General features: G+C 39.7%; 1 protein-coding gene across 3 annotated transcripts in view; it reads left to right on the top strand.

The window, feature by feature from the left end:
• SGCD (sarcoglycan delta) overlaps positions 1-27,749 on the top strand; it is a 546,854-nt gene that overhangs the window by 309,072 nt on the left and 210,033 nt on the right. For 2 of the 3 annotated variants that reach the window (XM_036911258.2, XM_036911188.2), the window contains exon 3: positions 21,414-21,515. The exons of the other annotated variant lie outside the window; for it this stretch is intronic. In XM_036911258.2, the coding sequence (XP_036767153.1) occupies positions 21,414-21,515 (102 nt within the window). The remainder of the gene's footprint in view (positions 1-21,413; positions 21,516-27,749) is intronic. 3 annotated transcript variants of the gene reach the window in all.

A 27,749-nucleotide genomic window follows, 5' to 3' on the forward strand; every position in this document is an offset into this window, starting at 1 on the left:
AGGAAACTCAGAGATAAATACTGTCCTTATAGCAAACTCTTAAATTTACTAGAAAATCATCCTTTGCTAAAAGGATTTGGATCCCTTTTTTTTTTAACTTTAATTTTCACTTCATGTGCTCCTCAACTCCATGAAAGACTAGGGTAGAGGGTTAAGAAGGACTCAGCCTTTTCCCAACAATGTAGGAAAGGGTAAGATGGCCTATTCATGGCATTTGTTTCTGCATTTTGGAGGAGGGTTGGCATCACACATGGCCACATTTGCCATCCTCGGTTGAGTGTATGACTATGAATTATGGAAAGAGAAACTAATCTACCAGCAAGGTGACCCCAAAACTCAGTCTCATCATTACAGTGTTCTTGTCTGTATAGACTGAACTCTCAGAGTTTAGAGAAGTTCTGTAACTGCTAAAAGTAACTAAGTGTTGTTCTCCACTTAAGGAAACCACCCTTGCCTGGGTGCCTCCTTTCCACTGCTTCATTTTCTCCCTAATTCTGATTTCCATACTTTGAGTCCCTATGCCTTATGCTCTGACCATTAGGATACTATTCTGGCATGTTGCTGGTACACTTTTGGTACTTTGGAATGTCACTGATCCCCTCTTATGTTTATGTCTAATCTCCTCTGGGAGACTGCTAGCTAATGAGGGCAGCATTCACGTCTAATGTGTCTTTTTGTTCTTCTCCTCCAATCCCTGGGACACATATTCAGTGCCAAACACAATATTTTGAGTGTTTAAAAGTACAGCCATGAGAGTTGGATAAAGATTGATTTAAAATGCAAGACTCACCATTTACTAGTTATCTGTCCTTGGGCAAATAATTTGCTTCTGAGATATAATTTTATCATCTACATATGTGGATAATAACAGACCTACCTCAAAGTGTAGTTGTAAGTAGTGTGTATAGAACATTTAGTTCATTGGTACATTGTATGGGATTGGTAATAATAGTTTTCATAATTTATTGTTTTATACATACTAACCTCAAATAATAATTATTGAATCCATGAATAAAGTATCTATAATGTCCATTGTTTTTGTTCAGTGAGGAAAGGGTCAGATGCTCTTTCTGCCATTTTTTTAATCTCAGAAACAGGGACAGTAATGCTGACTTAGTAGGCTTTGGTAAATAAGAAGCTCCATATTCTCTTAAAAATAAAGATCCTCTCTAAAGTCAAAGTACAAAGTGTGTATTATAAATGAGTAAGATTATAAGCATCCTTGTATAATCTGAAGAGGTATCAAGAGCTAAAAAGAAAAGTAACATTTATAAAGTACTTTTCAAACACTGGCATGTCCTCCCTACAAGATAGTGGGATAGGCAGAGCAGGAAGTGGGATCCTTTTCATCAGCTAGGAAACTGAGACTTAGCACTGTCTGAGGCAGAAATCCCCAGCACTTTTTTTTTCTCAACCTGAGCACTTTGGACATTTGGGACCCAGATAATTTACTGCAGCGGGCTGCACTTAAGTTGTCTCCACTTAAGTGGAGAACAACACTTAGTTACTGTGTGCTAAACACAGTATGTTTAGCAGCAACTCTGGCCTCTTCCCACCAGATGCCATTAGCTTCCCTTCTCCCCACCTGTGATGATCAAAAGTGTTTCCAGACATTGCCAGATGTTCCCTGGGAAGCAAAATCACCTCTGGTTGAGAACTCCTGGTTTAGGGCCATGTAATAGTGAACGGAAAAGCTTGTCTCAGAAGCCTGCTCTCTCTCCTCTGATAGTCACAGGTGTAAAATAGGGTGGAAACACAAAGGCAGAAAGAGCACTGTTGTTTTGCTCTTGGGAGCTAACAGATGGGATGTGCAGGTGATGGGTCAAGAATGTACCAGGAAAGGAGGAGGGTGGAGAAGAGCTGACTTAATCCAGATGCCACTAGACAAAAGGATAAATGGAGTTCTGTTAAAAACCTGGGCTGGAGGTGCCCATATCTCAAGTGAAGTTTTGCAAGCCTTCAATGACCACTAGGTGGATATAAGAGGCAGGAGTTTATGCCTAGAGTCTTATTAACATTTCTGCCCACACGTGATGGGAGTGGACTCGAGTTTGATGGGAACCAGCCTGCATAGAACTGCCTCAGTCCAGGTGTCTGTTCTTGTCATCACCAACTAGCAATCCTACTCTGCCTTCTGGACATTCCACAGTAACGTACCCTACTGATTGGTTTTTGCTCCAGTCTTAGTTTTATGGTTACCAGGTACCAGTTCATATATTCAAATATCAGAATATTTGAGGACAGAATCACTTACTTATCCAAAACACAAAGACCAGTTAAAGTGATTTCAGAAAATTTGGTCCAAGTGTGACTTTCGCAGTTTATTCACTTAACTAAATGCCAAGGTTAGACTTGCCCAGCAAGGATTTTTTGTTATCCCCATCTGCATCCCTCCACACCCACCATCAGTTGTTATTAAATTAGACACCTTAGTTCTTCATTTAAACTAATGGGTCAGCTTGAACCCCTGATTGGGGGGCACTTTTTAAGGTATCTGATTTGGGCTCTTTGGGCACTGATCTCTTACCACATCAGTTGTTTTGTTTTAATTCCCAGCTTCATCAGTCAGAGCTGTACATTTAGCCCCATTTCCTCTCCTTTTCCATCTCTACCATAGGCCTTTTATTTATTCTGTTCATCCAGTTACCCATCTATTCAACCAACAAGAATTTTTAGGTTGTTTACACTAGGTCAGGTCACGGGCAGGCCCTCCTAGTGCCTTGAGACCCATATTAAACACAGGTTTGGAGAATTGCATCTGACCTAGGTGTGTTTCACAAGTCAGATGAAAAATATAAGTGCTTTTCAGTTGTTATAGAAGAAAATGACATCACCTCTGGAGTATTTTTCTTGATGCCAGGTCTTGATGCCTTGCTAGCAGGTCCGTTTGGTTTGATGAGAATGATAAGGAATTTCTTTAAAGCATTCCTGGGACCCATATTCCCAGACAGTTGGGGCCCCCTGTACAGAACAGTATAAAAATCATTTACTTAAATCATTGGGTCTTCATTTTAACCTCCTGTATGAAACTGGGAAAGTAACCTCTCTAAGATACACTTCATCATCTGTAAAACTAGGGGATCATGCTTAATGACCGCTAAGAGGCCTTCTGGCTCTAAAATAAATTCTAAATTATTGTAGGAATTTGAGATTTTTATGTATCTGAGATGCTCTTCCTGGTAACTTACATTTCTAGGGTTCTACAAACACAATTTTGTAATGAGATAAGGTCTCCATTTTAATTTATTGTTTGACATTTTGTATTGTTCTGTTCCATGTCATTTTCCATCGGTCTGACTGATTTGCTTTGTTTAGTATTAACAAAAAGGCAAAGTGGAAAGAGCAGTGGGTGAGGGGGTCAGGAGACTTCATGGCTCTAGTTCTGCCACTAACTACTTGTGTAACTGTGGGCAAGTTTCCCCAGGCCCTTGAGCCTCAATTTCTGTTTCTGTTAAATGGCAAGTCTGGGTCTCATGATCCCCACAATTTCTTCTTGTTCTAAAATTCTTTAGTTTTATGTCTAGATATACATTGAATGAATATAGATTCATTTATAATCTAATCTGTTTCTGTATGAAACAGAATTACAGAATATATTTTTCCATGTCTATACTTACTAAGGATTTCATAAAACATGTGTAGTAAATGTGATTAGAGAGATGTGGATTTTATTGAATGAGCACTGCTCAGACCAGTCAGGGCTGAATCTGCTCTCATTTCTGACCACACATTGGCAAACCCAGTTACATAAACTTAGTTCTTTCCACTCCAACAAAATGCCCCTGTTGATGTCTTCAGGCCTTGGGCTGGCCACACCCTCAGGTTCAGCAATTCCTCTCTCTTCCTAAGGTCTCGTATCTATTGTCATTTAACAGAGTGGATGCCTCCGGTTTGACCTCCTGTTTATGAGTGTTTGATTAGTCATGACAGGTTTATTGATTTTTGGCAGGCGATTCAGCTTGGACCTCTAGACTGGGGTCCAGGTTACTCTTCAGCATGAGTGGTTTGGGGTCTTTGGCTGCTGGTCTGTAACCAGATCCAGCGTTTTGTCTTAATTCCCAGCATCATGGGTCAAAACTCTACAGTTGCTCCATCTCCTTTCCTTTTACATCTATGCTAAGGCATCTTATGTACTTCATCCATCCATTTATCCGTCTACCCATCCAGCAAAGATTTATTGTGCCTGTTTTCAGTCATGCCTAAAGGAAAAAAAAAAAAAGAAATATGATTACCACTTTCAAGGAATTCACCCACTCTTAGACAATTTTATAAATCAAGCCAAAGCTTCAAAATCCAGAATGCTACCTTGCACTTTGATAGAAGAGCTAGTTAACAGTAAAGGTGATGATGGCAGCTACTAATATTTCAGTGCCCTCTATGGTTTACCAAGTAGTTTTTAACATATTGTAATTCCTTTGTAAAAATGTATGATGTTAGATGTCATTATTGTAGTTCATAGATGAGGAAAAATGACTTAGCTTTAGTGATATGTTAAAGATAAAACATCTGTTTAAAAATTATTTATTAACTTCCCATATGCCAGACATCATTCCAATAGTAAACAGACCAATGTCTTCTTCATGGAGCTATGACCTAGTGGGGGTACCAACCATATACATGTAAATAGAAGTGGGATGTTACACACTGAACAGGGCACTGGCATAGAAGGAGCCAGGGTGCTCTGTTAGTATGGTTGGGGGGTCCTCCTGAAGGAGATAATGTTTGAGCAAAGAACTGAATTAAGTGAAGAGGTCAGCAGTGCACAGGGCTTGGGGAAGAGCATCTACAAAGGCAGAGGGAACAGTAAGTACAAAGGCCCTGAGGTTGGACCTGTGTGATGTGTTCAGAGGACAAGCAAGAAGGCCAGTGTGTCTGGAGTGGAGTTGTGTTGTTCTTCTGACTTTGCCTCCGAGCCCCTGAGATCATGTACTGGCCTTAGACAGGATTCTTCCTTTCCATAATATAAGAGTTTGATATTTATCAGGACTCAGAAAGTAGTGTTTTTAGAAGATATCAAATCTTAGATGTCTGATTATAAGGGAAAAGGGAATCACGCTGAGGCTGAGCAGAGAGAATTGATACAAACTACAGTTGATACAGTGTGACCGCCTTCAATGCTTACCGACTCCTGCTACTCACGTGGGTCATTCATGTTACCTACCTCTCTTTTGCTTTTGGGGTTGGACAACCCTGTGGGGATGGAAGTCTAGGAGTTCTGCTGTGTGTGTCATTTTTATGTAAAGTCAACCTCAGGGGAAGTTCAAGTTCCTTCATCTCTTCTGTATTTGTTAAGCTTTCTCCTGAGAGCAATAGCGTCCATAAGAATCATGGTACCTTGTACATGCTGTGTGGTGAATAAAGTATGTTGTGACCCTCCAGGTAAGAGCCAAATGCCACTTCATCCATTCAAACTGAGGTGCACTCTTCTCTACCTGCCAGGCCAACCAATTTGTTTAAATGTCTAGTTTTGATGTTACTTTTGTGTTTTAAATAACTGACACAGCAAGCACATTTCTAGGTATTGAATTCAGTAAGACCCTTCTATGCTTTATATTGTTTCTCTACTTGAAGTTTGCAAAGTTGGCATCATCCAGGAGATTAGAGCCAGCTTTGCTGCATCTCTGCTAACATCCATATCAACTTGGGGATGGAGTTTAAGAGTGTCATCTCACTATAACCTAGACTTTGGAGCTAAATCCAGGTGAGAGAGGGTGTCATCTGATGTCAGTTAGAATGGCTATCTTGACCTGGATGTTAAGTGTTTCAGGATTTTAAGCTTAAGTCTATAGCAACAGGAAGAAACTGTGAATACTTCCAATAGTTTGAAATTGACATCTCAGAAACAAGGTCTTTCCAATCAATACACAGAAACTAAGGCAGGTGAGTCCCACATGTCAGGCCTGGACCTAAGGGAAATAACTCTATGGGCTTCAGTCTGGATCCACTAAAGAACTCATTCTCTAGTACATGATGTTATTAAGACAAAAAAAAAAATAGAAAGCCTAAAGTAATCCTGGCCTCAGGAATCTCTACTCTTAACAGAAGGCATTTTTTTGCTAAAAAGATGCAGCATGTTAAGGTCAGATCTCATTCTACTTTTAACAGAAGGAAAGGAAGGAACATGTTTCAAGCACCTACTATTTGCCACTTTCTAGGCTAGGTGACTTAAAACACATTGTTAAATTCTCACACCTTTAGGCAGATTGTTAATACTTCATAGAAGAAACTGAGGTGCACAACATTAAGTGGCTTGCCCAAGGTCACATAGGCAATGAAGAGTAGAACTAGCGTGTGAGAATGGGTCTTTTTTATACCAAAGCTGCTATCCCCTCTGCCCCGTAAAACAAAAAGACTTTTTTACATCTGAAGTTAAAGAAGAAAGCGTTGAGCTAGTGGTCTCTAAGCTAACATCTTCATTGTATAATTACTTGTTAAAGTGTGCATTTTCTAAGCTATTCATACTTCATTCTTATTCAGCCACTCTGAAATGGGTTTTTTGTGACTCCCACACCTGGTCTCATTCTCACACACGTGTCAGTTATGGCAACATATCCTTTTTGAAAAAAGTTTGCCCATTACTAGGCATTGTATGATGAGAAAGGTGGCTTGGATGATAAAAAAATGATTGGAGAGTTTTCCCAGCACACTCTGGGTGGAATGAATAACACATGGCCATTTATGTTGAGGGGTTTCCTTTTACCTGAGTTTGGTAATTTCCAGGGGTCATCTCAGTTAAATTAGATTTTAATTCTGAAATACTGTTGCTGGAAATGTTCCCACTGGCCAATTCCTATCTCCTGAATAACAGGCCTTGAGCCAAAATTGAAAGTGCTAGTAAAGTAAATGAAGAAAATCTGCACATAACCTTTGGGAAACAAGTGGGGTTTTTTTTCTTAATATAAAGAGTTTACAAGTGCAAAAAGTTATTACAATAATGCATATACCAGATACTCCTGATGAACAGAGGTGCTCCTCAGATGGACCTCTTTTGGTTTTTGGTCTCCTCCACTATACCATTTTTTTTTTGGTATCATTAATCTACAATTACATGAGCAACATTATGGTTACTAGACTTCCCCCATCATCAAGCCCCCACCACATACCCCATTACAGTCACTGTCCATCAGCGTAGTAAGATGCTGTAGAGTCACTAAATGTCTTCTCTGTGTCGTACAGCCCACCCCATACCCCCCACCCCCTACATTATGTCTGCTAATCATAATGTTCCCCCCTTGTCCCTCCCTTCCCACCCTTTAAGCATGACCTGAGGGATGCAGTATTCTTTGTGTGTGTTTCATGCATCTCTTTCTTTCTGCCATGTTTTGAGTACAAGATTAGGGAACTTTCTTGCTTGGTAACCTCTCTGACATATTTGTGTGGTAGAGAATGTAGGAAAAAGTGAATCTTAGTACATCTTCCTTATACCCAAAGTATATAGAGAGCCATTAATAAAATAAAGGCAAATCTCTTAAGATCCTTCTATAAGCATGTGCAACACACACCTAACAAGAAGAAGCACCCTACTTCCAATTTCCAGTTGGCTGCAGCAAGTGTAAACTCTTACCAGACCTTGCCTGACAAGTTTACATTATATTAAGCAGTTAATTTCTCAGTACCTGTGGCAGCCCCATTCCTAGCAAAGTCAAGATTACCCTTAACAATTGTAGTGACATAGCTCATTCTGACATGACTACATTGTCATCTTAAGTCTGGCCTCTTATTTTGGGAGAAATCCAAGGAAAAGTTCTGACTTCATGCTTGAGAACTCCTGATATTGCATATAATAGGCTTTCCATCTCATAGGAGGCCGAAGTGACTGATAGGCTATGACATTGGTGGCTGCTTGTTCCTAAGCAAGGGCTAGGAACATCTTATGTCCTTTCCAAGAGAGAGGTTGGCTCACATCTTTATGGGGTGAGTGGTGAATGTGCAGATTATGTAACATGAATGTATTCTTTTTGAAGGTTTTTTAAATTCAAAGTCATGCTCACTTGCTTTTTCGATATACTTCTTTTTCTATAAATTGAATTTAGGGATAAACTTCTCTATTACTGTGTCAGTCATTGTTCTCCAGAGAACAGAACCAGTAAGATGGGTGCACATATATGCTTGTGCGTGTATAATGAGATTTATTATAAGGAATTGCCTCACACGATTATGGAGGCTTACCAGTCCCAAGATATGCAGTCAGTAAGCTGAAGCCTAGGGAGAGCTGATGATTCAGTGCCAGTCTGAGTCTTAAGGCTTGAGAACCAGGAGAGTTGATGTTTCAGTTTTAGTCCAGAAACCAGCAGGCTGGGGACCTGGGAAGAGCCAGTGTGCATCTGGAAAAATCCCCCCTTACTCAGGAGTCAGCCTTTTTGTTCTATTCAGGCCTTCAGCTGATTGGATGAAACCTACCACATTCTGTAGGGCAATCTGCTTTCCTTGGTCTGCCAATTCAAATGTTAATCTCATCCAGAAACAATCTCACAGACACACCCAGAATAACACTTGACCAAATATCTAGTCACCCAACAGCTCAGTCAAACTGACACATAAAATTAACCATCACAACTATTATTGCAAGTCATGTTTAAATACTGGCTGTGATTTGCATCACTATGGATTTGGTATCTCCTCTGCTGTCTGCTCTTCTTGCCTCAAGAGATACCCCAGTTCTGGGTTTCTGAGACTATTCAAACTATTAAAATTCTCTTATAAGATAAAGATTGGGGAGGTGGGTAATACCTAGCATGGTAATTAAAAAGAAATGAAAGGCAACTGAAATCCCTTCAAGCAGTTTCAGTCTTTTAATATTTGATGACTTGATTCTTTGCAGTTAAAATCGTTAAAGTACTATCTTGTCCAGAGAGAAAGGAAGCCTCAGTTTGGGCAAATGCTGTCACCCCTGCCCCTCTCTGCTCCTCCTGGATTGCTGGCTTTAAGGTAGTGGGTGAGTTCTAATCCCTTCACTTTCTCCCAGGAACTGTGTGAAACAAATTTTTGCTTCTTCATACCTGCTCCTTATCTTCCTCACTCTCCATCCTCTTGACATCAGCAGCCCCATTAGTGACCCTCTTTCTCTTCCCTCTTACACAAGCTCTCAGAGCCTATCAAATCAAGTAAGTGCTAAATTGTGTGCAGCAGAGAGTGATTGCTGGAGATCAGAGCAGTTGGAAAAGAAAGGAAGAAGGCAGTGGATCTAGGAGCTGGGGGTTGGGGTGACGGATCATTCAGTGTGGGGTGCTGTTGAGTATTTACTGTGTGCCAGGCAGCATGCTAGGCAGAGCAGAGGCACGCACACACACACACACAGTTCCCAGAGAGGTCCCCTGGTCCCCTGTTCACAGATATAAAGGAAGGTCCAGTGACTAATAATTGATAGACCTAGACTCAGAAATGGGTCCTTCTGATTCCAGAACCCATGGTCTTGATCACTGTGCTCTCAGAATTTGGCCAAAGGAAGTAGGAAGTGCGTTCCAGAGTGTCATTTAAGTTGAACAAAATCACAGTCTATGATCAGCAAGTTACTTTCTAAAAAACTTATTTTGGGAATTAATTCAGAGGTAGTGAATTCATCAAAGTTTGGTTCAGTATTTTCAGGGAATTTTTTTGGAGTTTATCTACATTAAAATGTAAATCAGTTCCCAACATTCCCTTCCTTAATACATTCCTTTGGCATAGGTATATAGAAAAAGAATACTGCTCCTGCAGTCACATCTGTTTAAGAGGCTCAGTCGATCTGGTCCTGTCCTACCTGCCTGAATTCCTCTCCTACTGATCTTTGTCTTAAGAGAGGGAACTATGACTCCACCACAGTCTCATTGGCCATCTTGGCATTCCTTGCATGTTCCAGATGCATCCCCCCTCCCGCCAGATCTCCCCATGGCTGGCTCCCTCACTGCATTTGGGTTCTGGGCAGAGACATCTTGGACCTCCTGTCTAGAGCACAGCAGACCCATCCCCTCACCGTCCACCCTTTTGTGATGCCTCCTCCTCCTCTGTGGTACTTTCTAGCTCCTGCTGTATGATGTTCTGAGTTAAAAGAGAAAACGTGTGCCTTTGTTCACTGAGCAGACAGAATTCTCCAGGGCATCAGTGACTCCCTGTGCTGTAGAAATTGTTCCACTGTTTTGCTAATGTGTGCCTGAAATGTGGGAAAAATATTAGGTCCCGGGCGTACACGCAAGGGAGGCAGAAAGAGACATGGCCTCTGGACGACTGCTTCCTGTTAGTGTAAGGCTGAAGGTAATTGTGGAAAGTGGTGACACATCTGAGAGGCTGAGAGCACATGAGATGCCATCCTTTAGAAGGCCAATTAGGACATCAAAACTTGTACAGAAGGGCCACATTAATAGGTAACACAGCGCTAGTGCTGGGAACACACGTCGTAGACTTCCTTTTCCTGAACTTATCCTTCAAAACCTTTCTCACAAGTACCAAAAAAGGCACTGGGCCTTTTGAAGTTCTAACCTGAAGTCTCATAGAAGACTCTGTTGTGTGCAACTGACCACTTTTCCTAACGAAAATAGAAGACAGGACAGGTAGTTCCCTCAGGATACACACCCCAGTGAAACAGTCTATTTCGAGAGGGATTTTCAGAGTGTGCACTTTTAATATCACTCAGGCCAGCGTCTTAATCAGGCTTTACTGCTGCGAAGCACTCACTGAGCAGCGGAATTGCCGTGGTAGGAATTGAATCTGAACACTTGGCATAAGCCTAATCATATTCCACTTACTTTCTTTTATGTGTCTGCTTAAGATAAATGAGTCCCCTCCTTTATCAACAATAGCTCACGATTCATAAGCTCACATTTATCACCTGGGACAGGGGATGTAGCAACTTGCACTCTATTATCCATCTCTCATTTTCTTCTCTTCAAACAATCGATAAATTTTCCACCGATGTCTCTTTTTAAAGGTTGCTTCCAAGGTTCTGTTTCAGAACAATGGGCTGGCATTGGTTTTTATGCCTGTATCTTCCCTGAATCTGGGTGTGCATTTGGAGAAATCTGTAACAGTTTTTGTAAGAATTTTTTTTGGCAAAACTGCAAGTCACACAAGATGCTCTGATTGAGGCCTGAGTTGTGGCCACCGGTTCCCCCACACCAGCTGTGATTTGCTGCTGTCCAGAGAGCATTGCATTCCTGCACACCATAGATTGGGACGTTTTTTAAATGGAAAAGTCTTTAATGTTTATCCTGTCCAACTGCTCCTGATGAGGTGGGAGGATACAGATTCAGAGCAGCTAGATGAGTCCAAGTTTACACTGAGCACTAGCAGAAAGAGCAAGGCCGGTACCCGAGAGCTATACTCTCTCACAATTACATGGTAAGTGCTGACGTTTCCTTGCAAACCTTCTCTAAGCATAAACTTTCATCACTACCTAGGGGTAGACAGCAACCCCTGTGTCGATCTAGCAGCCATTTTCCTGGGTGCTTGCAGCCAGTTCACACAGTACTGGCCTGGATAGGTGGTAGGCAGAGCTTACTGACTTTCCAGCCAGACTTGACTTCATTTGGGAGCTCTGCTCTTGGTTTCTGGCTGACAGGAGACTTTTCATCCAGTCAGTCAAAATTTATTGCCTGTCTACTCTGTGTCAGAGACTATGATAGGCAATTGGTATAAAAAGACAGCTAAGATACTGCCCTAGCCTGCCAGAAGTTTTCAGTCTAGCGAGAGAGAAAAGAGGGGAAGCAGGCCCTGCCGGTTACAGCTGCTCCGAACTGACTTATGTTCACATGTCACAAGATAGAGCATATCTTGTGGCCCAAACCGTCAAAAGTGAATAGGGAAATACAATCCTGCATGTTCTAAGGGCATAGAGAGCAGCAAAGTGTTCAAATGGCAGCTGCTCTACCATCCTAAAGCCATGGCTAACCTCTCTGGGAAATCTCTGTGGACCTGTAGCTTGAGTGAGAAATGAACCTCTGTTGTTTGAAGCCACTGAGAATTTTGTTGTCATTCCAGTAGTAAAACCTAACCTCTTTTGAATGATACACATGGATTGTGTGACTTAATCCTCAATTTGGAAGTTGTAATTATCTTGATCATCTAGGTGTTCATATAAGGAAGAATGAGACATAGAATGAATACCAACAGGTTAAGGTCAGCCAGCATTTAACCCATTCATTCTGATTGCAGAACTTGTATTCTTAGCCCAAATACCACAATATTGTGTCTATGTGTGTGTCTGTGTTCCAGTTCCTGAGGAAAGATAGTTTCTAAAGGATCAAGGAAAAGAAATGAAGGCTTCCCTCAAAAAACTGATAGGTGTACCCCAAAAGGACAAGTAGGAATAAAGCAATTTGGAAATAAAGATAATTTGGCATATTCCTTGTATGTACGTGTGTGGAAGGAATCTCCCCTCTTTGGCTGATTGACTCAACCCCGGGAAAAGTATAGAGCAAAGAATGTCCATCCATATATTACTGCTGGCATCCAGAAAATATAGAATGCTCCAAATACCATTTATAGATTTGATCTATAAATCATTAAGAGCAACTTTATGGGCTGTTATAAAACATAAGTGAAAAATCACAATTCTGACCTACCGAGACACCAAACAATTTGACAGTTTTGTATGTCTTACATCCTCCCTTCACACACAGGCATGCACTGTTCTAACCAATCTGTGAGCTTTAGCTTTATGGTAATTAGGAAGTAATAAGGAGAAGAAAAGAAAAACTGTGATAAATTGACATAGGTAGTAAAACAAAGAAAATATGAACGAAGTTGAGAGTATAGGGCATTTGGCTCAAAGGATCCGAAGCTGTGACTCAGACGCCGAGGAGTCCTCTGGTCCCTCTCGCTGTTACTTTAATCACCCAGCGCTGATGATGAGCCCACCTTTTAATGCTCCCTGGAAAAGAGGAGTCATAGCAAACTTCGTAGCCTCTCCCATGACTTGATTGCCTTGATCACAAAAATACTTTCTGCACCTAGTTCAGCTCTGTCTCCCTTTGCTCTGCTCTTCCTTCCCCAGGTCCTTTAATAACGCCACACCAAGTACAGACAAACAGGAGAGTTGTTTCTTAGGGTGGCTTCTCTCTAACCTGCTGCTGCTTTGCCCCAGCACACATCTCTGAACCAGCTCTCTTTATTGGTTTTGGGAATTCTAAAGCACAGAATGCCATGTCTCCTGAACTGGGTTTCTCTTTCCTGTGAACGTCATTGCATGTCTGTTACTTTCTTTTCACAGCCTTGTTAAGGTTAAATTTGCACACTGTAAGCTTCACCCTTTTAAGTGTGCATTTCAGCTATTTTCGATAAATTTACTGAGTTATACAGCCATCACCACAATCTAGCTTTAGAGCATTTGTGTCGCCTCAGTAAAATTCCCTAAGCCCATTTATAGTCACTCTTCACTTCCAATCCAAGGCAACCACTAATCTATTTTGTGTCCCTATAATTTTGCCCCAATGGACATTTTATATAAACAGAATCATACAATTTGTGGTCTTTTGTGTCTCTCTGGCTTCCTTCACTTAGCATAGTATTCTTGAGGCTTATCTATGTTGCAGCATGTGTCAGCATTCTATTCCTTTTATTGGTAAATGGCATTTCAATGCACAGACATAGGATATTTTATATATTTTTTTATCAGTTGATGGGGATTTGAGTTGTTACCACTGTTTGATTTTTTAGTGCTATAGCTATTTATGTGCAAGTCTTTGTGTAAGCGTAGATTTTCATTTACCTTGGGCAGATAGCTGGGCCTTATAGAAACTCTAGTTTTAAGTTTTAACAGACCCTCTTGCAATGTGTCTGCAACATGTTGTGTCCCCACTAATGGTATATGAAAGTTCTCCTGCCTCCATGTCCTTCCCGGCATGTGTGTCACTCATACTTTTGTTTTTATCTTAGATTAGCTGCTTCTAGGGGAGAGGAGCCCTATTTTCATGCATCTTCACTTAGCATTTATTTATTTTATTTTATTTATAATTTTTTTTGTAGATAATTATTTTTTATTGAAGGGTAGTTGACACACAGTATTACATTACATTAGTTTCAGGTGTACAACATAGTGATTCAACATTTATATACATGACAATTCTAGGTACCAGCTATCACCATACCAAGCTGTTACAATATCTTGACTATATTCATTACATCCCGGTTACTTATTATTTTACCATTGGAAGTGTGTACTTTTTTTTTTTTTTGAGGGCATCTCTCATATTTATTGATCAAATGGTTGTTAACAACAATAAGATTCTGTATAGGGGAGTCAATGCTCAATGCACAATCATTAATCCACCCCAAGCCTAATTTTCGTCAGTCTCCAATCTTCTGAGGCATAACAAACAAGTTCTTACATGGAGAACAAATTCTTACATAGTGAATCAGTTACATAGTGAACAGTACAAGGGCAGTCATCACAGAAACCTTCGGTTTGGCTCATGCATTATGAACTATAAACAGTCAGTTCAAATATGAATACTCATTTGATTTTTATACTTAATTTATATGTGGATACCACATTTCTCTCTTTATTATTATTATTTTTAATAAAATGCTGAAGTGCTAGGTAGATACAAGATAAAGGTAGAAAACATAGTTTAGTGTTGTAAGAGAGCAAATGTAGATGATCAGGTGTGTGCCTGTAGACTATGTGTTAATCCAAGCTAGACCAGGGCAATAAAACATCCACGTATGCAGAAGATTTCTCTCAGAACGGGGGGGTGAGGTTCTAAGCCTCACCTCTGTTGATCCCCAATTTCTCACCTGATGACCCCCCTGTGACTGTGCCTGTCTTAGGTTGTTCCTCCCTTGAGGAATCTTACCCGTCTCTGGCTAACCAGTCATCTTCTGGGGCCATACAGGGAAATTTCACTTAGCATTTAGTATGCAACTGGGCACACAGTTTTTGCTGAACAGTGCAGCATGGAGTGTCTCGGTGAAGGACTTTTGTTTTGGAGAAAACATCAGTTTTCTCGTCTGTGAAATGGGGCTAACAGCGCCCACCCCCTAGAGTTATAATGAAGGTTAGTGGAGATAATGTCGATAAAGTTCTTTGCCTAGTGCATATGGAGATGGTAGCTTTGATATTATTGTTTTAAATTTGCATTGATGGGCACTTTCTGAGCAATACCTAGCCTATTCCTGTTTTGTTTGTGCAGCCACAGTTTGGCATAGATTCTGTACTGTGCAGTGAAGACTGAATAACAAGTGACCCGCTCTCCCTCATCTCCAGGAGTTTGAGGTCTAGTGAGGAAGGACACAGCTGTAAATGATCCATTGCAATGCCGTGTGATAGATGCAGGTGGAGATGCATACAGAGTACGAGAGGACCTCAGAGAAGGACCGCAGTCCAGAAAAAACATCTAACCAGAACCAAAGGACTGGAGAGAGGGGCAGAAGGGTTTGGAAGAACATTGGTGGCCAAAGCCTAGAAGAGGGAAAGAGTCTGGGGAATTTGCTGGCATGTTTTGTGCCAGGGCAAAGGGAGATTGGTGAGAGGATGCTGTGGCATTAAGCAGCTGCTGGGGGAAGATGGTGTTCAATCTCACACTAAGGATTGCTCTTCACCTGCACTGCGGCCACCATTCTATTATATTTTACAGGCTGAGGAGCTATACAAAGAAGATGATTCAATACATGAATGGCAGAAGTGACCATTTACAGACCGAATGGAAGAACATGAGAGCAGTGTCAAATTCTCTCTCTGATGCAGTATTTCTCAGCATTCATTTTCCTCCCTCTCCCCAAGAGCATTTTTTTTCCTAATTGTCCTCTCTATGAGATGTTAATATTATGGAATACTGTGCATGTACCGTATACACAAATGTATTTGTGCTTTTCATATGAAAAGATTAAAATTTTATCACCTCCCCCAAGTCACCAATGTTTGCCCCCTGGGAGCTGTAACACCCTGGTTGAGAATGCATACACCAATACATTGTAATTATAAGCCCAGGTTTTAACATTTTTCTAATCCCCACAGTCAGTACCTTTCAAAATGAGGCCATTTGCAATGAAGAAATTCTGCCACTTAACAAATATTCGCTGAGCCATGGCCAATGTTTTGGCCAAGCAATATTTTAGGAATTGAGACTACAGTGAACAAAAATCCCACCCTGCACAAAGTTTACATTCTAAACCGATATCTGTGCATAGCTCAAGTTATTTCACCTTTTCATTAATACTAAGTAATGCCTGCCTTTAAAACGGCTTCAGCAAAAGTTTGTCTTGAGACCTGCTTACTAAAATAAGACTTGGCATTACTTCAAGCTTAAAAAAAATGTGCTGATGGAATTAAGAACTTCTTTAATGCTGATGCAACAGGACAATCAGAGGAGCAAGAAATACCACTTTCTTTAAATCAACATAATACTAATTCCCAGTCCCGCTCCCAGAGGGGCCAGCAGGGCACTCTGCATCCCTCAGGATTTTTCTGATGTCCTGGTGTTTTGCCCAGCAGCAATGGAAAGGCCCCGGGGACCCCCGCCACTGTCTTTCATTGATGGTGGCTCAAAGGACTATGGCCCACGCACATGTTCCATTTAGATCTGGAAAAGGGACTTCTCTGCCATTCCTGGAGAAGGGAAACGGGAGAGGCTGGGGCCCTGTAGCCATTTCCCTCTGAGGATCTAACCCCTCCTTGGGACACTGGCAGGATAGTGGTCTCTAGAACTCATGGGAATCACAGATCTCCTGTCCACCTCCTACTTGGAAAATATCTCCTCTTCTCCTTCTTACCTCCCTTCCAACAGACCTAGGACAGTCTGTTCAGTGAGAGTTTCCTTTACAGAAGATAAGAAATTCTACTGCTTTGAGGCTGCTTTTGCTTCTTTGCTCTCAAAATTTCTAAGCTTCATAATTACAGAGCCTGGAAATCTATTTGAAATGGTGATGAAAGAGGCCAGGGGCAGGCATGAGAGAGATGAAGAAAGAAACAAATTAGTATTTCAGTCTATTGCTTGAAATCTTTTTTATTTATTCTTTACTCATCTCATAGAAAACTGTCCATTTGAAACAGCCCACTGGACAGTCTGGACCAGAAGAATAAAGAGCAAATGCCATAATTCTTGGACCAGCTCAGAAGGGGATTCATAAATGATATTCACTTCTGCTCCTGCCCCAGGCTCATCTCCCCAAAAGACATTACAGCAGGGGCCACTCTTAATTGAACTGGGAATCTAACGGGATTTGCTCAAGATTTGTGCAAACCCCTGTGTACCAGACAGACATGGGGAGAGGTACTGATGGTACTGCAGTGTTCGGGACAGCAGAGGCCCTGCCCTCCCTGGGATGACCGCAGGGTCCTTGTTTCTCAGTTCTGCCTCCAGTGCACATTACAAACTTTAGGACCATTTGCTAAGTAGTCCTGGCTCAGTAGAGCCTACCAGCTGGCTGCTAGAATTTTCATGCTTGCCTTTAACAATATTGAAGTTTTACCATTTGAAGGGGGGGAAAAAAACTTCTATTTCTTTCTAACTACTTTGAGAATGACTGTGAATCTTCTAAATGCCTCTTTTGCATTGGGGGGGGGCAGTTTGTTTCAAAACTGACTGCAATGCCTCTCTTAATCATTCCCATAGCTTCTTAGGCAGTTAAAGGTAAAACGGTTTTAAATAGGGTGTTTTCAAGCTGTTTTGATGGATCTGCTTGTCCCAAAGCTTTTAAAGGAGGCTTTTTAATTTGGGGACATATTTACTTGACTACTCTAATCTGCTTTGTATTGTATTTTAGAAATAACAAAACTTCAAACTATTTGGTAGCCCTTTCCCACTAACACATTTGGGCAGATGTTGGGATGGGAAGGAGACCAGAAAAATTAAGTGATGACAGGCAAGAACAGGAAGAACCTCTAAGTTAAAGGGATGGTAGAGACTTGACACGTTTGTAGTGAGTTTCCTACCAAAAGAGATATTTAAGCAAAGGTTAAATTACTATTGCAAACAAGTTAGTTAACTGTTGGGTTGCATGAATGTTTCTCAAAAATTTGATCTTTCTGGTGTGCTCTTCATTATTGTTCTCTGGTTATGTGTCACTTATGTGTCACTTGTATTATAAACTATCACAGAAAACAGAATTGAGAGGGGCCTTTTCTTTTTCTGACTCCCCATGGCTCACAGTATATGGTTATACACAGAGCAGGCTTTTGAAAAACAGATTATTCATTTTGCTTATGTTCCTGGGAATGGGAGGCAGTTGGATTGTAATAAAGTGTTTTTAGACCCTGGGAAGGTGGAATAAAGGTGCACAACTATAAAAAGGACAGCCCTTTATTATGGGCTGGAGATGGCCCTGCCTACTATCACTGATTGAAAATCAAAGTGGCATTAAGAAATTTGGCAGATACCTTAAGTATATTGCTTTTGCATACATTTAATCAGGTTAAAATGATGAGTAAGAGTAGACAGTCTGAATTTGAAAGACTTGGGTTCCCTGCTGCTGGTGTAATATGAACATGCCCTCCAGCCTATTGCCTCTCACACTGGGTTTGAATGCCCAGGCTGGGGCCCTCTTGGCAGAGCTGTCCCCACAAGTACCAAAAATAGAAATAGACAGATGGCATGCTGTCCATGAAAGAACAGCATTGACCTGGGAGATCTGTGCTCATCCACAGGCTGAGGTACTGTTCCTGAAGGAGGGATGGGAAAGTGCCCATTTCCCACCTGGTCACTCAGCACCCACCATGTAGCGTCTGTACTGAATGTGTTGAGGTTCAGGGCACATGCAATGCCAGAGAGAAGAAATGATAGCCTCAAATGAGAAAATTCAGGTGTCTGTGGAAAGTGGCTTAGTAAATTGGGCTGGTGCAAACTGGCCAACTGGAGCATATGGTTTAGGCTAAACTTCTTTGAGTATATGTTTACAGCTTTTACACTGGTGCCATTAAAATAGTTAATAAATCTGTAACACATTAGGCTTTTAAAAAGCAATCATAAAAATTGAAGGCAGTGGAAATGAGACATTTGAACCCAACTAGATAGCATTTTGGTAGCAGAACAGAATTAGTTCAAATGAGTTGGAAGCCCAATCATTTGACTGTACTTTTCTAATAGGATATACTTTAATTTTTTTTTAAAAGGTAAATTTTAAATTGTTTTCTTAATGATAATTTTAGTATGGTAGTGGCATTGGTGTTCTGAAACTGCTCTTTGTGCATTTGGGTTAAATCAAATGAGTGATCATTTTGGTGTGAATGAGAACACAGATTTTTAGTATGAAAAAAGTAATAATATTATAAGGTCCATGAGGTTAAATGAAAACCTTCAAGTCCTGAATTCGAACTGAATTCTTATGTGAACTCATGGTGTATTCTATTTAAAACACATTTACACAACTTATTTTCTAGCTCTATCCACAGAAACAAGGGCCAATCTAGTAGCAGTGAGCACCCAAAGCTCTTTGTTTGTGGTCTCTAAATACCAGTTTCCACTAAAATAATCCAGGGGTTCTTACTAGAAACGGCTGGTTCCAGGCCTGGGACAGGGTATGTGTAAGATAATACTGGAACATCTTGTGAAAGCAGAAGCAAAAGGGCCATCAAAGATTACTAGGCCATATTAAAAGGACTTAATGAGTTAACCTGAAGAGGCCCCCACTGAGCAAGGGTAGGAAAGTTAGAACTTTAATAGGAATAAAAACTATGCTGGAATGAAACAAACCAAAATGTTCATAATAATATTTTAAAAAGTAAAAACGTCACTGGCGGTCTTTGGATGATAGTAGGTAACTAATTCAATATTTTGAATATCAGTAATTAAGGGAAGAAAAAACAAGCATTGTCAAGTTCTATACAAACTATGATTTAGGGTAAATGTACTTGATGACAATTTCTCTTGATAGACTATCCCAACTAATATATTATTAAGAAGAAATAATTGACTTATTTTATCACCAGTTGGAGATCACTAGTGAAATAATGGATCCTCTAGTCAAAGATCACCAATTGCTGATGGCATCACAGAAAAATAATTTATGTGTCTCCTGACAGAGCAGAAAAATGCCCTCCACCTCAAAGATGTCAGTGACCTAATTTCAGAGCCCATGACTATGTTATATTACATAGTAAAGGGAATCAAAGTTATGGATGGAATTATGGTTACTAATAAAGTGATCTAAAAATAGATTATCCTGGATTATCCAGGTGTGCCCAGTGAAATTACAAGGATCTTTAAAAGTAGAAGAGGGAGGCAGAAGATTCATTGTCAGTGATTGGACCTGAGAAAGACTCAACCAGTCATTGCTGACTAAAGACAGCAGGGCCGCCAAGCCCAGGAACCTGGCCAGCCTAGAGAAGCTAGGAAAAGTCAAGATTCTGCCTTAGAGCCTCCAGAAGGAATGCCACAGCCCTGCTGGCACCTTGATTTCTGCCCTTGAGGCCTGGGTAGGACTTTTAACAAACATAACTGTGAGATAGTTAAACCACTGAGTTTGTGGTTATTTGTGATGGTAGCAATAGAAAACATATATTCTGTTTCCTAGGATGTATTCTTTCTAGAAAAGTGAGCCTGAATCTACTCAAGCTTCTTGATCTAACTCTCAATTCCCAGGAAATACAGGGGACAGAGGAACACATTATATGAAATGATGTGGATGTTCAGCAAAATCTAAATCCTGGAAAATGACATGTTTCTTTAGCAAATAAAATATGTATATGTGTACAGATGAATGAGAGAGAAACTGACTTGGGAGATTTTTGGAAATGACCTAGTATTTTAAGTATCAATGAATTTGCATTAAGGAACTAGATTCAAATAAGCAAACATAAAAAGAAAATAAATATTAATGAAATTTGAACATTGACACTTGGGTATTTGATAATGGGGAATGAATTTTTTGTGTATTAATGGTTATATTTTAAAAAGGAGGTGGGTATGGTGGGTATAACAGATAACAATAACTGTAAATTGTAAACTGTTGGAGATAAATGATAGGTCTATAGATGTGTGCTATTTATCCTTTCTATTTTTATATATACATTAGTATTTCCATGATAATGTTAGTAAAAATGTTAGTAACTAATTTGACCTCCTAAGTGTTTTTTGAACCAAACACAGCATGTCCAAAGGCTGTATTCGCGGAAAAGACTGCCAGTTTCTAATTTTGTAGTCTCATAAACCATGTCTTTCACTTTAACCTGGGGAAACATCCTTTTCTCTTTCCCCACTCACCTCCTGCCCCCATTTTTCTGTACTGCCTAGCAAAAAAGGCCTCTCCCTCTGTACTAGTGAATGAGTAGGAGGCATTAAAGATTTCTTGGTATAAAATTTTCTCAGAGTGAGCAAAGAAGGTAATAGGCATATTACATAGAAGAATGCCTCCTAGTGTTTTATATACTCCCTTGGATCCCCTCTCATTCCACCCTCTTGAAAGAAAAAAAGAGGCAATAACTTGGTTTCAATTTTTGAAAGCCTGAGGTATTTTGAATTTTGGTGAATTATATTTTCCATGTTATCTCTGTGCTTCTATTTCAGGATGGAATGGGGAACTTGAGAATCACAGAAAAAGGTCTAAAGCTAGAAGGAGACTCAGAATTCTTGCAACCTCTCTATGCCAAAGAAATCCAGTCCCGACCAGTAAGTTTCTGTAAAGTTTCTGTTGAGAGAAGAAGGAATTGTTGTTTCTCTGGAATCTAAATTTGGGGAAATTTGTCTGGCCATCCCATTAATACAGAGCGTAGGCATAGCAGGTAGTAATGCAAGTAATGAGATACGTTCAAATCTTAAGTCTTGAGTATAATCACTGCCATGGTACTGTAAGCAAATGACACCTCTCTGAGCCTGTTCCCATTCCTGCCAAGTAGAGGGTAAAAATCTCTGTTAACGAACTTTCTAGGTTATTCTGCAAATAATGCAAGACAATAAGTGTGGAAGTGCTTTATGTAGATTCAAGAAATTTTTTTTTTCAATTGTCAGATGCTTCAAAGCCATCTTTGGGAACATAGAACAAAACAATTAGAATTTTATTTTTCATTAAGATTTTGGACAGTGTAGCCAAGGTTGGTTAGAATCTATTCAATATGTCAACAGTTGTGTTCTGAAATGGCCTTTAAATAATTACTCTAGAGTGTGTGCTCTGTTCTGTACACTTCACTTCTTGGTGTACATTATCATTACCTAATTTAATTCACAGATTGGCACACTAGGGTGGCAGTTATTGTTGCCTCCATTTTACAGAACAGAAGAGTCAAGGCTTGGAGAAGTGATATATCCAAAGCCACATACTTATGAAGTAGCTCAGCTAAGATTTCAACTCAGGAAATCCACTTACAAAGCTTTCTGTTAACCAGAGTCTCCTACCTCAGCTTTTTCTCTCATTCTTTCTATTTTGTCATGATACAATGATTCCTAGAGCTCTTTTATTAACCAATATTATCAAAGTTAAGTTTGTTTTTGAGAGTTTTCTGGATGTTAATTGTTGTTTCTTGGGCTTTTTCTTTGTGTTTTTTGATGAGGTGGTGGAATTTGCTGGTTGAAAAGAGTTATTAATGCATTTGCTCTGCCTGGGATTGGTCCGAGTCCACCTGCAGCTACGGGTAACATGAGTGCTCCCCAAAGCATCATTTGCATTGTGTGCATTCATTAGCATAATTAATGAAATCCAGGAACTTGATGCAGTGGGCAATGTTATTTGAATGCTATCTAATCTAGTGAATTGTATTCAACAGAGTACAGCTACTGAATTGCAAGTAACTTTATTTCATTGTGTGCCAATAAAAGGGAGGAATCCATGATGTTTGAATCATCAAAAAGAGCAAATCAATTCAGCCACCCAATCAATGATTATAAAATTTAACTAACTCATGGCACACTGGCTTAGGCACTCAAAGTACCATAAATATTCTGAACATGCCTACTGTCTTTGAAGAAGCTGTATCCTAGAAGGAGTAATGGGATGAAATGAATCTGGTACTATTACATTGGACTAAATGGAGACAGTTGATATCAAGCATTTAATACCTGTTAAACACATTGCTCTTGACCTATGTTTATTTCTATCAGGTTGTCAAGTTGGTTAGTTAAATCACTGTTTTGAGTTATTAGTTGTACTTTAGATTTATCTAATCTATGTTAAACTTATTTAACTGGCTAGTTAGGCTGATCATTTCCCTCTAATGGCAATGCTGGCCCTTTTTGTGTTAAGGGCCAAATTGCAAATATTTGAAGCTTTTATTTTTTTCTTTCTTAAACTGTTTAAAAATGTAGAAACTATTCTTATCTTGATGGGCACACAAAACTAGGCAGCAGCCTGCAGTTTGACTGCCCTTCTAAACCTATATGAGTGATAGTTCCATTAATATATAAGTGTCTTGCTAGATATAAATGCTGGCATGTGGTACAAGAGAGTAGAGTTTAAGATCCTGGGTAGTATAGTTGATCTGTGTTAAGCAAAATATCCTCGGATAAATTTCTTGGTGTAGTATTAGAGTCATATAAAGGAACTGAGAAATGTGTTTTAGAAGACTTGAAAAGGGATGCCTGGTCCATCCCTTAGGCCCATATGCAGGAATTGAACTTTTGGTATGTCAGCTAGCTGAGCTGAAAATTGACAGTCACCTGATCCCAACCCAAAGACACACTTGACTGGAAGCTTAAAAAGTAATGATAATCTCAAGAAACATAGTTTGCTATTGAAAACTCAGGGAGTTGAATTCAGTGCTTTCAAGAAAATAAAATGTTAGAGTTTACTGTTCCATTTTTCTTGAGAAAGTATTTTCCTACCATAACATAATCAGTAAATAAACAAAGCCTTTCAATCTTGTGTTTCTGACAACAAAATCAATATCCTTGAACTGAAGCAAAAAGACACAGAGATATGCATATATGGTAAAATCCAGTAAGTCCTGTGAGCTCCACCTGCAGCACGGGCCCACATCCATTCGTTCTTCTACCACCCAGTTCATGCTGTCAGCCTCCCTCAGCCTCCCTCAGCCTCCCCCACCTACCCCCTTACAACAGCCTCGCTCTCTGCTGCCTTTTACTCACTCAGCCTCAGCATCCAAATTGCAGCCAAAGTACTCTTTTCAAAATGTCAAGTCTCCCCTCCCCTTTGCAAAGGATTCTGCACTGATTTCCAGTTGCACCTGTAGTAAAATCAAAACTCACTGAAGTCCATGAAGTTCTCTGTGAGCTGTTTTTCATGGAGGGCTCCTTGTGGTCAACCTGGTCTCAGTTCAGGTGTTGCCATTTTAGAAAGACTTTCTTCATTTAACACAGCAGCCATATATAAAACATCACCCTGCTTTTTTTTTTCTTTTCCTTCATGCACTGTCATCATTTTACCTTCTTATCTGCTTAAAAATGTAAAGTGGAAGAGCAGAGGATTGTCTGAATTTCCCTTCTATATTCCCCAGCCTTGTTGCTATTTCTAGCACATAGTATGTACTCAGTGGATATTTATGCAATTAAATAATGAATCATTAAAAATGAAAGTGTCACTTAACTTGATCTTGCAGAGGCAAGCAGTGTTAACAGTGTAGTGTATCTTTTCAGGCATTTTCCATGAATATATTTTTTAACAAAACCATACTTTGCATACTAATCTGTGCATCTTTCCCACCAAATAATGTATTAACAGTAATTTTCTGTTTAAATAATGTTTAAAAGTGGAAGAGCTCTTTTGAAATATAATTGACATAGAATAAGCTATATGTATTGAAAGTGTGACCTTTGATAAGTTTTCACGTATGCATATACATGTTAAACCATCCCCACAATCAGACAGGGAACATTATCTGTCACTCCTGAGAGTTTCTCCATGTCCCTTTTAACTCTTGGATTCTGCCACATCCACCCTGTTTCTGCCACCCTTTCCCCAAACAACCAATGATCTGCCTCCTATCTTAAACATTACTTTGCATTTCTTGGACATTTATATAAATAAATCCATACAATTTGCATATCTAAATAATTTTAAGAGAAAAATTGTCTATGTCATTTTATTATGATATTTGCTTCAATCATCCATTGAAAATAATATATTATTTTATTTTATTTTACCTATAATTGGGCTGTGTCATGATTTGTGTGGGGAGAGATATTCGAAGAGCCTCTGGGCATAGAGCTTTAATATTTCCCTTTTGGATGACCTCAGAGCACTGGGGAGGGAATGGAGTATAACATTAGGCATGGCAACAAAGGTAGAATCAATCTCTGAATTTTCACAAAGAGCAAAAACAGGTATTTTGGATCACAAAGGCAAAACAACTAGATTAGAAGCTGGTGATTTAGTCTGTAGGACTTCCGAGCCCTCAGGCACAGGGTTAACTGCCAGCTGAACAGAACTGGGGCTCTGAGAGAAAAGAAGGTGGGGGGAATGACTGCTGGGCAGACAACCAGTAGAATCTGCCATACCTGCTGAATCATGCACACGATGCTCACCTGAACCTCACACGGGGCAGCTGTCCTTCCCTGTTCTGGCAACTTCAGCCTCTATTTTTTTTCTGATGCACCTGACATTGCTTATATGTCATCCTAGAAGATTCTTTTCAGAAGAATTATCTGCAGTATCATTTCTTCATCAATCACAGGTGCTTCTGTTTCTTGGGATATCTCTCTCTGTGTTTTCCATTGAAAGAGATCTGCATCCAGTTGTATAAGATTATTCAGTCTCTCTAAATGAGGATAACTAATGAAGCAACACTTGATTTCATTTTGGTTTTGTGTTTCATTGATCTGAGAGGAATTGAGATTGGTTAACCAATCCACACAATGTTTAATACTGTATCCGATTTCATTATTGAAGGTTGCAACCCTGGTAAAGTCACTACAAATTGATTAGTGTGATAGCAATCACTTTGAAAGACAAATTAATGAGAAAATGTTCATCTCTATAAAAACTCCCATCTGGGAATTGAACACAAGCCCCATAAATTTCTAGCTTTAGCTATATACATGCATAGCTTCTAAGTGGTAAACTTTCATATGACTCAGAAAATAGACCAAAGAGATCATACAGTAAATTAACTACTCCACCTTCACATCCAAAAACCAGCCTGTCTCTAGAAATACTACTTGAATTTGTCAGCACAGAAATTTGTAAAGTTAAGGAATATAATGCCCCCCACCAAAAAATCTGTGTTTAAAGTTCCATTTCAGTGCGATAGGCATCTTTTTAATTGAGAAATACAACTACAAATTTTTGGGAAGAGCTACTAGTAGATACAATGAGTGAATCTAAGGAGACTTTTCATCACAAAGTATCATTTTGGAGAAAAGTGGGAGATCCCTGCTTCTTCAGAGAAGGTTCTTACCTGGCTTCTCATGATGCTGGAACTAGATGGGCCTTTTGCATAACTTAATGCAAAGTAACAAGGGAAGGGAAGCTAGCATTTATTGAGCATCTATTATGTGCCAGGCTTACAGCAATGGGAAAGTTGCACACTGTTTATCTCCTTACCCACTTCAGACTATACTTAGGGTGGATATAGGGAAACTAAGCCATTGCTATATTGAATTACAAAGCTCAGGAGAGGATAGGGTAGCAAAAGAAGGTGATGAGTGTTAAAAAAAATTAAGGCAAAATATAATAAGGCATAAGAGTATTTATGTCTTTTAAATTTTTTACCCTATGAAAATTCACGTATTTTAAGATCTTCTCACCTACCCAACTGTGTATAGAATTGTGAAATTACATCTAAATGAGGTTCTTAAAAGCTGCCTTACCAAGAGACAGTACAGCACTGGTTAAGCCCAGTATTGATGGACCTGGGTGGCAACCAGTGCCACCGTTTGGCCAATAAGTGATCTTTGATTGATTTCTTAACTTGGCGGATCCTTGTCTTCTTGCCTGTACAGTTGAAATGATAAATTAGTATCTACGCCACAGGTGGTTGCAAATAAGTGAGATCATGTTTGTAAAGTGGTTAACACAGAATTTGACACGAAGTGAGTGTTGCACAATCGGTAGCACCTCTGCTCAGCCCAGCTCCCAGTGATAGTGATGACGACAGTAATATTCCCTATCAAAAGCATCATCATGGAGTCCAAATCTCAGGCGATGTTTGAACATCCTCTGAACCAAAGGGTCTTTCATCCTCCCCTTCAATGTCTTCTTAATGACAAATTCAGTGCCATCTAAGGAAACCCATTTCATATTCAAAAGCTGTTAGTTTTACATTTGTCTTTCACTGAGTTACACTCTTCAGATGTTCAACTCATGTATTTCTCCTTCTTCTGCTTAAAAAGTTTTGCTAGCTCTGGTGCTCATAATTACTGGCACAGTATTTCTCTGTTTTCTTTTTTCAGCCTTTCTGAAAATAATATATGCCAAGTAGCTTGAAAATGTTTATTTATCCAGGTAATGGTATTTCTACTCATTTTATGTTAAAGAGAAAGCAAACATATTATGCAGAGAGTAAAGCACACACACATGCCAGGGCTGTACAAAAACCAGTCTAAGTGTTGGTTCATGTGAAAGTCTGAATTGCACATATAAAGTGAGGTTTGAGGGTATCCCAGTTTGTCAATATCTGTGAAAGTTGAGAAATACCTGTGTTCTCTGTGAAACTCTGAGCTGGCATCCTCACCATGGGGTTTTTTTTAACATTTGGATCCATCATCTCTTTGTTCTATGGAAGGATGAGTCTTTTGAATTCCATTTTGGTTCTAGCATGATATGAATTGAGATTTATTCTGCCAGTCTGAATTTCTAAAACATATCTAGGCTGGAAGTTGAAAGTCCCTAAGAATTCAATTAGACCAGTCACTTCTTTTAATGCATGGGTCCCAAAGGCCCAGAAAGGAGGTAGGACTTACCCAGGTTGTGCCAAGTGAAAGTCATAACAAAAATCCAGGATTGCAGTTTTCCTC

The sequence above is a fragment of the Manis pentadactyla genome, chromosome 2, assembly GCF_030020395.1.
Source record: "Manis pentadactyla isolate mManPen7 chromosome 2, mManPen7.hap1, whole genome shotgun sequence".
Lineage (NCBI taxonomy): Eukaryota > Metazoa > Chordata > Mammalia > Pholidota > Manidae > Manis > Manis pentadactyla.